Here is a 17,571-nt window from a genome sequence, read left to right on the forward strand (position 1 = left end):
AGAGCAATAGTCTCCGACTGCTTAAGGTCGGGATTTGCCTCTTATCCCCTGGGTGACCTTCGGCAATTTATTCCACCTCTCTAAGCCTCAGTCTTTGTTACCTAAAATTTGGGGATAAAGATACATACCTCACAGGGATGTGGTGAGGATTAAAGGATAATGTATACAAACCCCAGAGCACTGGGCCGGGCACATAGTAGTTGGTTAAAAACAAAAAGGAATCCATTGATCTAACAAATGCTAGCTATTGTTACTGATAACACCGAAGAAGAGCAGTGGGCACGCAAATGGCAGTCCCGTCCTTCACAAGTCTCTGCCAGGCGGAAAGCCAGCGTCCTAGAACTTAAAGGGACTTTCGATCGGTGGGATCCCGGAGTCCCTTCGCGGGGTCGGAGGTGGTGAGAGCTGGGGTGGGTAGCTGTCCCCGGCAACCAGAAAGTTCCAGGGACCCCCAGGTCTGGTACCCGAGCCGAGAGCCTGTTTTCGGGCCCGCGGCGTCTCCAGGGGCCGGTTCTGAGGCGGGAGCCGGGCAGAGAGAGGAGGGGCGACCGGGGGAATGTCCCCGCCTCTCTCCCCGCTTCCATAAATCACCGCAGCCGCGGCGGCCGCCGGGCCGGGAAGTGCACGGAGCCGGAGCGCAGCGTGGTGGCACCAGACACCTCCCTTTCCCCTGCCGCTGGCTTTCTTTCTTTCAGCTTTCTTTTTTTTTTTTTTTTAAACCTCTCCCTGCTCGCTCGGGTGGCTGCCCCAGCCTACCAAGCCCGATCTCCGCTCCTCCTCCCAGGCTGCAGCCGCCCGCCTTCGCCGCCGCCTCTCTCCGCTGGGACCCGCGGGAAGCGAAAGCTCCGCGGCTCGCCTTGTGAGCCCCGCGGCCACGCACCGGGTGCGGACGCCGCAGCTCTCGCAGCCGCCCGCCGCCTCGCGGGGCCCGCGCCTGCGCCGGGGTCCGGGACACGGTTGGGGCGGTTGCTTGCTCTCCTGCCGCGGCCGCCCGATCCGGCGATGGTGGCCGCCCGCGCTACCGCGCCGTAGCTGGGCGCCCCTCTAAGTTTAGGAGCTGCCGGGGCGCGTAGAAGCTGCTGCAGAAGGGCGAGAAAGTTTTGCGGGGTGCGCCGAGCGGGCCCTGGGCGCACCACCCAGGGCTACCTCCCCGCTTCCCGGCTCCTGGAGCCCGTCGGCGGGGAGTGGGGGGAGGCGGCATGGCCCGAGAGCCGGAGGAAGAGGAGGCGGCAGGGGCGGCCGCCCTGGCCCGCGGGGGTCGCGGCTCGCTCGGACGGATCGGGGCGCGGCGGCCGCCCCTCTGGCTGCTCTGCCTGGTCGTGGGCTGGCTACTGGGGGCCGGGGCCGACGCCGAATTCTCTATTCTGGACGAGGCGCAAGTGCTAGCGAGCCAGATGCGGAGGCTGGCAGCGGAAGAGCTGGGGGTCGTCACCATGCAGGTAGGGGTCCCCCCACCCCTCACCCCTTGTGCCCGGGAGCTTGCCAGGCACATCCCGCCTCGCTCCTTTGCGCAGAGCCCGGTCCCATCCCCAGTACAGGTCACTTTAACCGAGCACAGACCTCGCCCGCATGCACAGAGCACCCTTTGCCCCGGACACCTCTGGCCTCTGCGTGGATCCCCTAACAACACACCAACTCCTCTTCCAAGTTCTTGGGTCTCCCTCTCTTTCTCCTGTGCAGAAGCCCCTGCCCTTTGCGCAGGACCCATTTCCCATGCCCCTACCCGAGCACAGCTCCATTATCTCGGCCAGGATTCTTAGGTTCCTTCGCGCTTCCTTTCCTAATTTGCACCAATTTCCCCCGCAGTCTTTTTTTTTTTTTTTTTAACCCCGCCGCCTCTACAAACTCCCCTTTTCCCTCTTTGTGTGTCCATCCCAGGGCAGACGGTCCCGCCTGGCTCGGACGGTTTTCCGAGGCTCCCAGTCTGTACCCCCTTGATCACCTCTTCGGGTGCCCCCGACCGAGGCGCAAGAATGGGCGCCCGGAGGGCCGGCACCGCCGCGTGCGCAGCTGCTCCAGGGCCACCTGGGCCCCGGCTGAGAGCGTCCGGAGAGTGAACTCCGCTCTCCCTCTCCCAGCCCGGGTGCCTTGGGGGAGGGGCCGGCCTGGTAGACTCGGTAGATTCCCGACTCGTGCTGTGCGGGGGACATTTTTTGTTGCTTTCCGCTGTTGTTGGTTGCGCGCTGTCCGAATGTTTTTGTTTTGTTTTGTGTACGCCTTTTGGTATGTGGTGGAGGAAAAAGCAAGCGTAGTGAATAAGGTTCCCATTTCTCTAAATTGTTTACCAGATCCGTCCTCCGGGGGAGGGGGTGGTGGTGGTGCTGCTAAAGAAAGATTGCCCGAGGCTAGTAAGAAATCCTGAAGATGTTACTAATAATCAACAGTACCAACAGTAGTAAAAAAAAAAAAAAAAAAAAAATTGCTAAACAGCAACCACCTGGAGATTCTGTCTCGCCGTTATTTTAACCTCTTTGGCCGGAAAGGCCCACTCGATTAGGAGAGGTTGAACTGACATTCCGAATCTGAAATATTTGCTGTAACATTTTTCTGTAAAGTAACCTCATTCTCTTCTGTATTCGAACAATAATAATGGTGATGCATGTGGTTTAGGAAAGAGCGAAGTTTCCAGGAACGTGTTCTCGGAAGAGGTTTCTGATTTCGATTCTGCTGTGACCACCCTTCTACCTCCCATCGGGAGAGGTGTTTTAAAGTCACTTGGGATTCCGGTTTCTGATTTTTTTTTTTCCTTTACCCTCCCGCCCTAACCACCACCAGTCTCCTCCAAGGATGATACAGTTTTCCTGAAGTCAGTTCCCCCGACCTTTACCGCTGTAGTGAAAGACGGTTGGGTGGTTTGTTTTGTTTCAGGAGTGGATGGTTTGCCTGAAAGATAATTGTGTTTCTGTGCAGACACCAGCCCTGAAGGGCAGTAGAGTCCGATTTTTCTTCATTTGCATAATAGACAAACTTTTAAGATGCATCATTGAACTTTTCTATGCAGATCTTTTAGGTTCAGATTGTTATAATTTTTTCCATATGCATGTTCTGATTTCTGATGATTGCTGACAGAGTTCTCAGGAGTCAAGTGACTTTTAGAGGAAATGAACTAAAATGTTAGGGAAAAACTAGAATTTCTTTTTCCACTGATGAATGTTTCAATTCAGGGGACACACAATTGTGTTCTTGCATAGAGACCCTCTTTTAACAAAGACATTTAATACATTACAGTTTTGGACAGTGATCTTAAGATTAGCAGGCATTTGTCATCTTCATCCCATCACTAGGGCTGGACAGGGGACCTTTGAGTCTCCCACCACCACCACCACCATATAAGTTAAGGACTAGCTTTTTCTAAGATGCTGACAGCAGTTTTACTGTTTCTCACCCAATCCTTGACAAAAGGTGAAATCGGATCCCAACACATTGTCTTTCAGGTAGGGATCCAAAACAAATGTAGTTTTAAAAGGCTTCCCTGTTGAAAGGGAGACACTTTAGAAGAAGAAGGAAAAAAAAAAAAAGCTCTGATCAGTGGGGGGTTTGTGCCCAAATGGCCCTTTATCTCCTCCCAACTGGCCTCTTTCTAACACCTTTGCAACCTCATTGTGGAAGCTGGCCTCCTGGGGACAGGGTTTTGTCTGGCAAAATGTGAAGTGGCTTCTCTCCCTTTTTAAAAGGAGCAGCACATACTGTATTTAAATTCTTCTTCTTGAGCTGTACATTGATCTACCACTTGCCTCCTTCTGGGAAAATTGGGGGAAATCTCTTTTCAGTTTTGTTAGACTGCCAGCTTGTTTTTTTGGTGGGGGGTTGGGGGGGGAGATATTTGTAAAATAAATTCTAAAGCAGGTTACATTTCTTGCCCTTAGAACAAGGTTGCGAGCCTCAAGTTTTCCTCTCTAAACCTCTGGGATTTGTTCAGTGGGTCTGAAATTATGTGGGTTTAGCTGTCTAAAGAGCAGATAATATAATCCCTCCTTGTGACATGTTGGATATTATAGCTGTGGAGCTAATCTGTTGCTCTGAGACAGGTAGCCTCATGTGGGTGTTAAGGTGAGTGGGGTCAAACTTCCATCCAAAGATATGAGGGAGTTGGAGAGAGGTGTCCTCCCTTCACAGGAAAAGAATGTCCTCTCTCAATTAAGGGATCGACTCTTTTCACTTGACCTTGGCACGTCAAGTACAGTGCAGACCTTTCAGGGCAGCATCTTCTTTGACAAGAAACTTTGTGTAGGTTCACTTATGAATTAAAAACCTATTTCCAGACTTTTACGTCACTGCTGCTGAAATTCTCCAAAGACCATTTTTACTTTTGAGAAACTGCAAAGCCGCTTCCAAGGGGGGGAGGCCTGTTGTCACCTCTCAGAAGACATGCACAAGGAAGAATTTTACAAAAACAAAACCCAGAACTTCTTTCAGCAGTGTAGTTTCCTGTGGCATGGTTTTTGTGCTGGCTGATAAAGAAAGTTTGAAAAGCAGCCTAGCTTAAAGATTTTCTTGGAAAGGTTTTTCTCATGGTGGCTCCCTGCTCACGGTTTTTTGTTGTGGTTCCTTTTTAGTAATGGACAAAGTTTAAAAAAAAAAAATCTCTAAATGATTTGCACCAACTAATTTTGCCAGTGCCTTGGGAAAGTTGCCGCTGAATACTGCCCCCCGGCAGCAGGCCTCATACATCATGAGTAAAAGTCAAAAACCTAATCATCATCTCCTCAGGGGTCTGGTGGAGTGAAACCATGGACATTGAGATCTAGGGAGCAGAGAATGGCTGTGTTCAGGGAGCCTTGTTTCTGCTTTTTCATTCATGCAAAAAGTTTTTTATTTTTTATTTATCTATTTTTTTGAATGAAGGAGCATCATGGAATGGAAAGTTTCCATATTGGAAACCTGGGTTCCAGCTCTGCCACTTTAGAAGTTAGGTGATCTTTGTCTGTAAAGGTGGCAATGATGATTCTTCCTGGAGATGTGTTCTGTGGACTTAATGAAAATAGTGCATGTGAAAGCACCTGTTGATGTGGAGCTGGGACTGGGAACTGTTGACAGATGTGGTTGTTCTTCAGTAAAGAGATTTCCTTAGAAGCTGACTGGGCACAGAGCACTATGCTAGCTGAGTGTTTGGTGGATTTAAAAGGAGATATTCCAGCACAGCCCCTTAAGGAGTTTACAATTTGGAGGTGAAGGTAAGGTTGCACAGGTGAAACAATCAAGCAACAATGCCTGCCTGTTAGAAGGCATATCTGGCTCTGGGAGCCATTTCACCAGGCACTTATAAGGCCCATTTAACATTATATGACAATACAGGCTTCCTAACAGCAAGGATCTGGCACATAGCCAGGTTGCCCGCCTTGATGTTAATTCTAACTCAGCTCTGCTGAACTGGGCATAGTCACTGTGAACTTGGCAGACACACCAGCAGGTTGGTCAGACAGCTGCTGTATGGGGCCTGGTAGGGGGATGGGTGGGGAGAATCCTTCCAATAGGGGCAGAAGAAATGCCAGAAGTACAGTCTGAGGAGCTTCACCTCACATGGAAGGAAAGGAGGCAGACAGGACAGAACTGATAGGCTCAGTAGCAGTGAGCTATTGACTGAAAATTTAGCGCAGCATTGTAAATAGTGGCTGCAGCTGAAAGTGAAAGGAGAGGCTGACTTTGTATGTCCTAGAAAAGCATTAAGTTCATTGTTCATATTTGCATACATTCAACAAACTTTTGGGGAGACTTCTATGAGGGGCTTTGGCTTGGGCTTAAGCTGGGGATAGGGCTTCCCTGGTGGCTCAGAGGTTAAAGCATCTGCCCGCAATACGGAGACCCGGGTTCAATCTCTGGGTTGGGAAGATTCCCTGGAGAAGGAAATGGCAACCCACTCCAGTATTCTTGCCTGGAGAATCCCATGGACAGGAGCCTGGTGGGCTACAAAGAGTTGGACCCGACTGAGTGACTTCACTTTCACTTTAAGCTGGGGATAGAAGGTAAATAAGATCTTGTCTGTGCCCTGAAGCTCTCAACTGATGATGCAGACAGATACAAAAGGAGGTGTTTAGTGAAGGGCGGAGAAGTGTTAGAAAGCAGTGGGCTAGGACCATGCTGCAGAGAGGAACAGGGCATTATGGAAGTGAGGTCATGAAGCTGACTCTCCTCCTGCAGCCTTTTAAGTGATCTGCCACACACAGAGGGCAGTCCTGAAAGCATCAGCAGCCTCAGACATTAAGGGGAACCAAATAAGCAGTTCTTCAGACATTTCTGAGGCCCCTTGGTGGTACTGGACAAGGGAGTTGCTATGTCTTAAATTCTTGATTGGGGGGGGGGGGGTGACTGTAACTTTTGTGCCTCTGCATATGGCTCCATGTCTTATTTCTCTGGCCATCACATCTAGGGCTTCTGTGGTTATTTCACATCAACACCCTGGTGGCCCTACTATAACTTCATGCTGATTTACAGTGATGTTTAGATAAGGTTGGCATTTGCCCCCTAGTCATGTCAATCATACTAAGAATGGTATGTTTTAGGATGATTTGAATATGTACTTAGGCAATTGAGAATATTTTAGGAATGGAAAAAAATGCAAATAATGTTATTTGATTCTATGCCCTATGTGTAGTATAAGCCCTAATGGGAAAGCTGCAGCCTTGTTTTCTTCTGAGATTGCTCATTTGGAGTAGAACAAAATTGACCATTGGTGGGTGACTCTGAATTGAACTTGGTAAGAATGAGTGCGAAGAAAAACATGTTGAATCACTTCTGAGGGACTCTCCCCAGTGTGCTTAGTATCAGTACTTCCTCCCCTTCCTCTCCACTAATACCTGTCTTAGCTGCTTAGCTTTTTCCTGCCAGTTGTACTTAAATCTGGAGAGGTGTGGGGGAGGGGAAGGGGATGGTTTCACACTTTATAACTTGGTGCTATTTCTGGTTGCTGCTTGAAGAGTTCCTTCCTTGAGCTTAAGTGGATGAGCCAACAGGAACCTTGGAGAACTCTGGAAGTTTGGTATTAAGTGCAAGGGGATTTGTTCTGAATCTGCTTCAACCTGGAGTAAAAGTATATTGGAGGTCAAAATATAAAGGGCACCAGTTTTGACTCTACTAGTTATTAACTCTGTCACTTCCAGCATATTATTAAATTACTTTTGAGCTTCATTTGGTTAATGGGGGGACTTCTTTTAGCACACAGTCTAACATAGGAACAATCAGTAAACAGAAATAAACATGGACAGTGTGTTTAGTGCCAGGGCACAGAACCTGGAAGCCAACAAAAATTTTGCAGCTCCAGAGCTGAAATGAAACTGAAATCTAAGCTTCAGAACCTGCAGATTTCAGTGCAGTCAGTCCTCTGACCCAGGGATTACCAAAGTGTGGTGCACTGACCTCAGGGATGTGATGCAAAACCATCCTTTGATATTTATGAAGAAAGTATTAGACCTGCCAATTAGAGTCATTTTTATTTACTTTTTTTTTTTTTTTTTAGCTACACCACACAGCATGTGGGATCAAACCCGTGCTCCCTGCAGTGGAGGCATGAAATCTTAACCACTGGATCAGCAGGGAATTCCCTTATTTACTTTTAAGCTTTTTTAATACAAGGATTTGAAAAAATATATAGGAGTAAAGAGAAGAGCATAAAAATATTCCTGTACCTCTCACCTGGCTTAAACAAGCTATCTACTTGTGGTCAGGCTGGTTTCATCTCTGCCTCTACCTGCTCTTTTCCCTCCCCCCTGATTATTTTGAAGGAAATTCCAGGTATCCCATAATTTTATCTGTAACATTTTTATTATATTCCTATTTAATTTCTATATTAATGTTTTATAATAGGCATAATATACTGGTATACTAGTATATAGAATTTGCAGTCCATCAATACAAATATTTTAGAGGGTATATGCTTAAAAATGTTTTATGACATGCCTGAGCAAAACGATTGCCGTGTGGTGGTGGTGGTGGTTTAGTTTCTCGGTCATGACATGGACTCCAGCCTGCCAGGCTTCTCTGTCCATGGAATTTCTCAGGTGAGGATGCTGGAGTGGGTTGCTATTTCCTTCTCCAGGGGATAATCTTGACCCAGGGACTGAACCCTGGTTTCCTGCATTGCAGGTGGATTCTTTTCCCACTGAGCCACTGTGCGTTCTGTAGCCCTTTACAAAATAGCTGGTATCTTTGTCCAGCCTCCTTTGCCTTCCAGATGTAACACCTAAGATTCTTTTGGGAAGCTCCTCTAGGACCCTTTTTTTCTCCTGGGCACATGCCCTCTGGCCCTCATTTTCATGCCTGGCTTTCCCCACGAGGCTGTGAGTTTCTGTGTTTTCTTAGTGGCCAGTTTGCTGTCTGAGCCATGTCTTCTCCTGCTTTCTCCCTATTTCAGAGATGGAAGGCAGGAAAGAGAAAGGAACAAAGCAAAACAAACTGTAAGGGAAGGGAAGAGGCTGAAGAGAAAAGGCTGACTGTGGGCATAATTATCTTCTGATGAGTTTGTCAGCAGATTCCACTATAGAATCTGAGGCCAGGAGAGTGGAGGGGAAAGTATAGAATGTCCAGCGCTTTCCCTCCTAGAGCTCATCTTTTATCAGAGAAGCTAACTAACTTGAATGGGTCAAGGCGGTGTAGAAAAAAATGCTGAAATATGGGATCAAGATCCATGCCCACTTCGGGGTTGCTAACTCTAACATTTCCAGGGTTCAGTTAGGCAGAGTGAGGCAAGCCAGGTGTAGATCAGTAGGGCATGGTGTTGGTTGTTGGAAAGGGAGGGCACATGCCAGGGCTGAAAAGCAGGTGCTACCCAGCTCTGCCAATTGCTGCCATGTGGCAGTGTGGGGCCAGTGTTGCCACTTGACTCTGGTTTTCAGGAGAAGCTGGGTCTCTGGGTTTTCAATGAAATCTCTCAATTCTTAAAATGTTGGCAACTAATTCAGATTAAAAAAAACAAAACAAAACACTGTGTGGGCCAAACCAAACATGCCAGCTGTCTGGATCAGGCCAGAAGCCACCAATTTGCACTGTCTGGATTAGAATTATTCAGTGAGCTCTAGGAGGTAAAGTCAGTGATTGTGTGTAAAGATTCTGGGGAAGTAAGTTTCTGTATAATAGAAAAGGACAGCTTTCTCATAGAATAGAGTTTAAGTTGGGTTGTTTTAGGAGATGAGCTTCCTGTCATCATAATTACTTAAACAGTCATTGAATGTTTATTTGGTGCCAGGCACCATGTTCATTCTGAGATATCCATCAGTTAATTTCCAAAGCAATGAAATGGTATGAAAAAGGAGGTTCCAGATGCTTGGAGAAAGTATGTCAGGGATATTAACCTGCTTAGGGGTGGAGGAAGTTTCTGGAAGGTCTTCCAGGAAAAGTAGAATGAATAGGAATTGGTTAGCCAGAGGGTGAGGTTCCCAGAAGACTTTCGTGATGGCTCTTCAGAGAATGGAAAGATGGCCTTAAGGTTTGGAGCTTAGAGAGCTAGAGGGAAGAAAGGGCACAGAAGAGTTCAGAGAAGCAAGCATACAGGTTGGGTAGTAGAATCCTTGGATCCTTCATGGCAGTGAGATATATGGCAGGTAACAACAAAATGCCCAGCTTACACTGGCTTGAGAGAGGAACAGGCTGCCCTATGTGATTGGACAGTCTGGGGAGGAGTTTGAGCCAGGCTAGGTTATGGCTCAGGTCATGTGGCCCCATTGCTCACATTCTCAAGTAGATTCTCCCCTTTTGTTTCCACATGACTGGCCAAACCTTCCTAGTGTTCAGTTGGGAACTAGCTGCTTTTTGTGCATGAATCTTGCCTTTGGAGAAGATGTGCTCTGGGGGAGATGAACTAGAAACATGGAGAAATGAGGAGCTTGGTGCCTAGAAAGCTCAACTGAAGTCATTTAGGTTTTAGCTAAATGACTTAGCTAGATGCTTAGCAACCACCAGCCCCCAAGGCCTGCTCTGTACTTAGGTTCTTCTTCCCCGAGTCCAGTTACATGAAAGCCTTCTTTGCAGTCTCCCTGCCTCTGACCTGCACATGGGCTGGCTGGCCTCCCACTGTGTACAGCCCCTGAGGGGCTGTACAAACCCAGGCTCAGCAGGCCTGCCCTGAACCTGTCTTTGCTCCCTGATTCACTGATGAAGCTTATGAGCACTAGAAGGGCCAGAGAGAAAGTCAGACCTCCCCCAGCCCTCATTTTATAGGTGAGAAACAGGCCCAATGGGTGGTGGCTCTCTAGAACTCACACCAGTACTACATGATAGACCTTGAATTCAGGTCTTGACTTTTTAGGATTCTTACTTTTGGACACAGTACTTATCCCATGGGAGCTTCATTTTCCAAGAGATGTTTGCTTTAAAATGGAAAGGAAACTTGATTTAATCAAGAAGCTTTATTTTAATTTCTTCTTTTGAAAACAAAAAAAGTTTTGGCTTAGTTCTTTGATGATTGAGAACTTATAACTGATAGTCTCATTTGACAGATGACTTTTTTTTTAAAGCTGTTATTTAAATACTTAAAAGTCAGTGAGCCACTGAAGAAATACAAAATTCTGACTCCACAGTGATGTTAGCTATTTTTAAAACACCAAACTTAAGTAACCAATTACTGGTTATAATTATGAACCTGTACAAACCAAAGTCATTATTATTATTAAAAAGGTAAAGCATAAAAAGAAAACTTTAGGGAAGGAACAACTTTTGTGATTTTTTTTTTTTTTGGATTTATATAAAATCTTCAGAATGAAATTCTACCTGTAATTTTCAGGAAGAGTGCTATTTTAGAACTGAATTTCAGGACTGCATCTCTCTCCCTAGTTATTAGAAGCATGAAGCTCTTTCTTTTTGTGAAAATTGTAATAGTACAATTACTTTCAAAGGGTTGTTTATTTGATTTGATAATGAAACAGAATAAGTGTCATTGGAAAGCCTCTCTACCTTCCCCCTCTTCATTCTGAATTCAAAAGAAGTTTTCCCCTACTTCAGATTTACACAGTTCCATGATTTCTAAGTTAATTACAGTTACAACAGTTCTGATACCCAAATACCAGTGTGGGTCAACTGAAAAGTAGCTTCGGGTCCATATTTCCCTGGAAATGGTGTGCTTTGTTGTCATTGTTGTAGAGAAGCCAGTGGAGGAAATTCTTATCTGTTGTACATGATAACATCCTGATTCCGTTCCAACCATAACAGTTATTTTAAAGACTAGGTCAAAGCCCAAGACTCCAGCACTTTTTCTTTTTTTCTGGATTCCCCTTGGATATTTTTTTTTTTTTCCATTTTATTTTTGCATCGAGTATTTTAAAAGATACTCTAAGGCCCTGGTGGAAGGGCAGGGAAAATCAGCAAGCCAGTGAGAATGAATCTGAATTTTTAATTAGGCTTTGAGTTGTTTCTTCAAAGTGTGGAGACATCATTAGTGATGTAAGTCTTGTTGCATTAGCAGAGACTGACATTTCACTTCAAACGGGAGAGTGCAGCTGTCCTGTGCAGATAAAAGTTGCCAAGTGTGGAATAGCAAGGTGGATTGGTAGATAATTAGCTGTCCCACATTACTGCAGTGTGGAAGAAGCCTGCCAGTCATGGGCAGGAAGGAGAAATTATTAGCAGGAGAAAATCCAAGTATGTCATAAAGCAATTTGGAATCACTTCAGCTGTGGCAGAGCTGATAAGGCATACGTTAAGGAAACAAGACAAACTGAGTCTAGTATATGATGGCCAACTTTTTTTTTTTCTTTTTACAAATCTTAATTCAAAGAGGAATGGTCAGAAATTAATGATCCATAAATACACTGAAGTACCGATTCATCAGTCTGCCCTGACTCCGCCTATAAAATAATTAACCAGCTTAAAATAGTCTTCATATTTCCATGTCACTTGAAAATAAAGTAGGATTCTACATAGGGCAAATATATATATATATATCACAGGGAGGTCACAAATCCCTAACAACTACTGTGCTGTGTGTAACCATGAAAATATATTTGAAGAAGAAATTTTGAAGTCTGTCACTTCTCTGATAAATGGAATAGTATTTATAAATGGCTTGAATATTTTTATGGCCTTATTGGTGAAACATATGTTTGTGTGTATTTAAATATTGTTAACAGTTTTGCTGTGATCTTCACATTCATCTCCGGGAAATGAGAAGGGTAGAAAGACCTGTTGGGTTTCTTATTAGACATTTGCTAGCTCAAATAAAATGTCCATGGGATTTTTTTGTTGTTGTTAACTGTATTGCTCCCTGGGCTCTTTAGTGGGATCCTGGATTCCTTTGTCCTGATTCCATCCATGTTTATTGATCAGCTTTCTCCAAAGCCCATGCCTCTCCTGACAGCTCAGGGACAGGCAGTGCCAAAGAGCTTAAGGTGGTACGTTCTGCTTGGATGGTGTCCTCTCTGAATAAGAGAGATTCTCAGCTGCTGTCACAGAGCCAGTTTTCTGCCTCTTGCTGCTTGATTCCTCCCACCCTAGAAACTGTCACTGAGTTGTTGCTGCTCTGGGTAGTTCTGGAGAAAGCCTGGAGAACTGAGGTTTTTAGCAGTCTTGGATCCGGAGTAGTTTTCATTGACCCTATGTGTAATGGGGATGTTTGCCCCTCTTGTTCTCTTGAAGGGGGGGGGGGGGAGGGATGGGAGACTAGTCTGTGTGCTGATTTGTAAACCATCTCATTTGTTATGGGTTGATATCCCAGTTAGTGTAAATTCAGATTTCCAAGGAGGCCTGGAAAATTTTACTTGCATCCATGTGTAATCAGTTAAAAAATGTGGGCAAGAGCTGCAAACAGTAAAGCTTTGTACAGATGAGTTATTAGAGCGTGAGTTCTCACAAGAAAGAGCCCAGATTTATTCATCTGTGTAGTCCTGGTATGTTAACACTATCTCTGGCACATGGTGAGGACTCCAAAAATGTCTGGGCTACAGAAATTGGGTGGCCATCTTTAAACAGTGGGCTTCCCTGATGGCTCAGAGGTTAAAAGTGTCTGCCTGCAATGTGGGAGACTTGGGTTCAATCCCTGGGTCAGGAAGATCCCCTGGAGAAGGAAATGGCAATCCACTCTAGTATTCTTGCCTGGAGAATCCCATGGACAGAGGAGCCTGTTGGGCTACAGTCCACAGGGTTGCAAAGAGTCGGTTCAAGACTGAGCAACTTCACTCTCACTTTCACTTTCTTTAAACAGTAGATTTGGTAACGTTCTAATACTATTCTGAATTTAGCTTCTGCTACTATGTTTCTATTTCATTACCTACTCTAGACTTAAGTATAATGTCTTGAGCCTGCACTTGCTACTAAAGATGTAAAATGTTTCAGATGAGTGACAGTGTCTAGAAATAAGCGCCTTAATTATTGGTTGAGTTGTGATGTTTTATTTCTTCCTGTTAGAGAAAGCTTAGGTATGTATATCCAGGCCATTTAGGAATATAAAAAAATACCAAAATGTATATATACTTGCAAATTATGTACTTAGAGCTCTGTTATCCTAGAGATTAGATTCATCAGCTAGTTTATTCAGTGAATATGTGTTGAGCACATACTGTATATCAGGTACTATGCTTGCATTTGAGTTCATGGTTAAAAGAAGAGAGACAAGATCTCTACTCTTATTCTGCTTGGTTGGTGTCCTCTCTGAATAAGAGCCGCCCTCGGCACCTAACTAGGGGAAATACGTTGAAGAAGTAATCATATAAATATGAGTTATAAATTGTTTTAGTAATGTTATGAAAGAAACAAGGATTATTAGAAAGACAACAAGGGAAAATCCTTTTAATATATGTCAGAGATATCGTTTCTCGGCTCAAAACTCTCTAAAGGCTCCCATCTGAGTCCAGAGTAAAATTCAAAATTACAGTGGCTTTTACAGCCAGAGTGACCTGGTCTCTGATATCTTTGGCTTTATTTCTTAACTCCCCTCCCACCACCAAGTTCCTACCCTCCCCCTCCTCAACCCCCCCCCTCCCCCCCCGACACACAATGTTGCTCTAATGCTCCAAGCACACCCTTGCCCCAGAGCGCTTGAACTTGCTGTTTCTTTTATCTGGGAATAAACATTTTAAAAAATCTTTACCTGCCCATCTTCTTAAAACAGTATCCTCCCTTCCCTCTCCTCACTCTGCCGCCTTACCCCATTCATTTTGTTTTGTCATATTCCCCAACTTCCCACAGGTAAGCTTTGTATTGTTCACTGCTGTTTTCCTATGGAAAGGGCTTGGCCCTTAGAATTAATTACTGGACAAATATCTATTGAACAGTGTGGGTGGGAGCAACAACCGAGAACTGGATGGCCTGTTCTGGAAGTAATCACAGAAGGTAATGCGGAGGAACCAATCAGAGAGGTAGAGGAACCAATCAGAGGAGAGGAGGTGGGGCTAGCAAAAGAAGGGAGAGCCAATCAGAAAGGAGGAGGGTAAGGATGTTGGCTAGCATTGGAACAGCCTGTGCAGAGGTCTTGAGAGTAAACTTTGGCATACTTAAAGCACTGAAAGAAAACCAAGTGGCTGTCTTAATTAGTATAAGAGGAGATAAATGATGCATATGAGGGATTTGAATCTTATTCCTAATCGATGCAAGCATAATTGTTTCCCCAAACTCTTTTTTATGCCTTTACTGGTATAAGGAAATGGCAACCCACTCCAGTACTCTTGCCTGGAGAATCCCACGGACGGAGGAGCCTGGTAGTCTACAGTCCACGGGCTCACAAAGAGTCGGACACGACTGAGCGACTTTACTTACTTACTACTACCCATTAGAAGGGTGAAGATGCTGAAAGACCCCGGGTGGATAGAGGTCTGGATGTTGGAAAATTGATGGTAGGCTGTTTGTTTCTCTCTTCCAACAGAGAGGAGAGAGAGAAGAGTGGGGATAGGAGAATACAGATTCATTAAAAATTAAAATAGGAGAAAAATGTAAATCTGACTTCATCATTCTACACCTATAAACTTAAAAAAAAAAAAAACCTCTTAAAAAAGGGGATAAACAAAACAGACTTCTAGAGAAAACTGTGATTACAACAATGAAGTCCTGCAATAGTGATTCAGATGTACTTTCCTTCCGGTATGTTACATTCATTCAGATAGATATAGATTTACACAGAATAAAATGTACTGTTTCTTCCCCCCTGTAGCTAGCAATGATCACTTTTTAATGTGGCCTTGAAAGTTCAGAACCAAATCTTTGAAGTGCATCAGACTTTTTAAAATTTTAATTTTGAGATTGTAAAATGATCCTGATGCTGGGAAAGACTGACAGCAGGAGGAGAAGGGAGCGACAGAGGATGAGATGGTTGGATGGCATCACCAACTCAGTGAACTCCATGGACATGAGTTTGAGCAAACTCTGGGAGATGAGGAAGGATAGGGAAACCTGGCGTGCTGCAGTCCATGGGGTTCCAAAGAGTCAGATATGACTTAGTGACTGAACAACAAACAGCAAAATGTATATAACATACATTTTAAATTTTTAAATTATTTTTAAGGGTGCAGTTGTGGCATTAATGGTTCAGAGTGGCTGCACTGTTTTACATATTTATCAACAATTCACAACAATTCACATTCTTGCCAACACTTTTTTTTTTTTTTTTAATAATAGCCACCCTAATGAGTGTGAGAATCTACTCTTTTTGGTGTAGAGGTCCATGGATGCACATCATGTAATTCTCACCACAATCTAAATGCGGAAGCTTTTTATCACCCTTCAAAATTCTCTAATGCTATTTCCTTGCAGTCATTCCCTCCCCTCCCCAACTCCCCTACACGCCAACCTGCCATGCCTGAAAACCATCTCCATCTCTAATTTTGCTTCTTCCATAGTGTCATATAAATGGAGGCATTATGATATACATTTTAAGTCTTGACTTTTTAAATTTAGCATAATGCATTTGAAATTCATCTACATTATATATATGAATAGTTTACTCCTTTTTATTGCTGAGTATAGTCCCATTGTGCCACAGTTTGTCCATTCAGTGACTGAGAAAACATTTGGATTTTTTGAGGTCATAAATCTATAAATATTCCTACTGTAAACATTCTCATACAAGTTTTTGTTTGAACATAGTTTTCATACTCGTTGTTCAGTTGCTTAGTCATATCTGACTCTCTCAACCCCATGGGCTGCAGCACACCCGTCTTCCCTGTCCTTCAACATCCCCTGGAGTTTGCTCAAACCCACGTCTATTGAATTGATGATGCCATGCCACCATCTCATCCTTTGTCACCCCCCTTTTCTCCTGCTCTCAATCTTTCTCAGCATTGGGGTCTCCTCCAGTGAGTCGGCGCTTCCTGTCAAGTAGCCAAAGCATTAAAGCTTCAGCTTCAGTATGAGTCCTTCTCATACTTCACGGGGTGGGACTAGCATGCTAAGTGTATGTTAAACTTTGTTGAGCACTGGCAGTTTGTTTTCCAAAGGGGCTGTCTCATTACATATTCCCACCAGCAATGGGTAAAAGTCCTGGGAGCACCACAGCCTCTTCAGAACTTCATTGGGTCAATTATTTAATGTTACCCATTATAAAATGTGCTCAGTCGTGTCCGACTCTTTGCGACCCCATGAATCGCAGCACGCCAGGCCTCCCTGTCCATCACCATCTCCCGGAGTTCACTCAGACTCACGTCCATCGAGTCAGCGATGCCATCCAGCCATCTCATCCTGGGTCGTCCCCTTCTCCTCCTGCCCCCAAACCCTCCCACCATCAGAGTCTTTTCCAATGAGTCAACTCTTCGCATGAGGTGGCCAAAGTACTGGAGTTTCAGCTTTAGCATCATTCCTTCCAAAGAAATCCCAGGGCTGATCTCCTTCAGAATGGACTGGGTGGATCTCCTTGCAGTCCAAGGGACTCTCAAGAGTCTTCTCCAACACCACAGTTCAAAAGCATCAATTCTTCGGCGCTCAGCCTTCTTCACAGTCCAACTCTCACATCCATACGTGACCACAGGAAAAACCACAGCCTTGACTAGACGGACCTTAGTCGGCAAAGTAACATCTCTGCTTTTGAATATGCTATCTAGGTTGGTCATAACTTTTCTTCCAAAGAGTAGGCGTCTTTTAATTTCATGGCTGCAGTCACCATCTGCAGTGATTTTGGAGCCCCCCAAAATAAAGTCTGACACTGTTTCCACTGTTTCCCCATCTATTTCCCATGAAGTGATGGGACTGGATGCCATTATGTTCGTTTTCTGAATGTTGATCTTTAAGCCAAGTTTTTCGCTCTCCTCTTTCACTTTAATCAAGAGGCTTTTTAGCTCCTCTTCACTTTCTGCCATCAGGGTGGTGTCATCTGCATATCTGAGGTTATTGATATTTCTCCCAGCAATCTTGATTCCAGCTTGTGTTTCTTCCAGTCCAGCGTTTCTCATGATGTACTCTGCATAGAAGTTAAATAAGCATGGTGACAATATACAGCCTTGACAGACTCCTTTTCCTATTTGGAACCAGTCTGTTGTTCCATGTCCAGTTCTAACTGTTGCTTCCTGACCTGCATACAGATTTCTCAAGAGGCAGGTTAGGTGGTCTAGTATTCCCATCTCTTTCAGAATTTTCCACAGTTTATTGTGATCCACACCATCAAAGGCTTTGGCATAGTCAAGAAAGCAAAAATAGACATTTTTCTGAAGCTCTTTTGCTTTTTCCATG

At 44.8% G+C, this 17,571-nt stretch overlaps 1 protein-coding gene across 1 annotated transcript in view; it reads left to right on the forward strand.

The window, feature by feature from the left end:
- Positions 614–17,571, forward strand: part of CACHD1 (cache domain containing 1) — a 235,687-nt gene continuing 218,729 nt past the window's right edge. Inside the window, exon 1 of the mRNA XM_005678311.3 lies at positions 614–1,439. Within this exon, the coding sequence (XP_005678368.2) occupies positions 1,200–1,439 (240 nt within the window). The 5' untranslated portion in view covers positions 614–1,199. The remainder of the gene's footprint in view (positions 1,440–17,571) is intronic.

The sequence above is a fragment of the Capra hircus genome, chromosome 3 (genome assembly GCF_001704415.2).
Source record: "Capra hircus breed San Clemente chromosome 3, ASM170441v1, whole genome shotgun sequence".
Lineage (NCBI taxonomy): Eukaryota > Metazoa > Chordata > Mammalia > Artiodactyla > Bovidae > Capra > Capra hircus.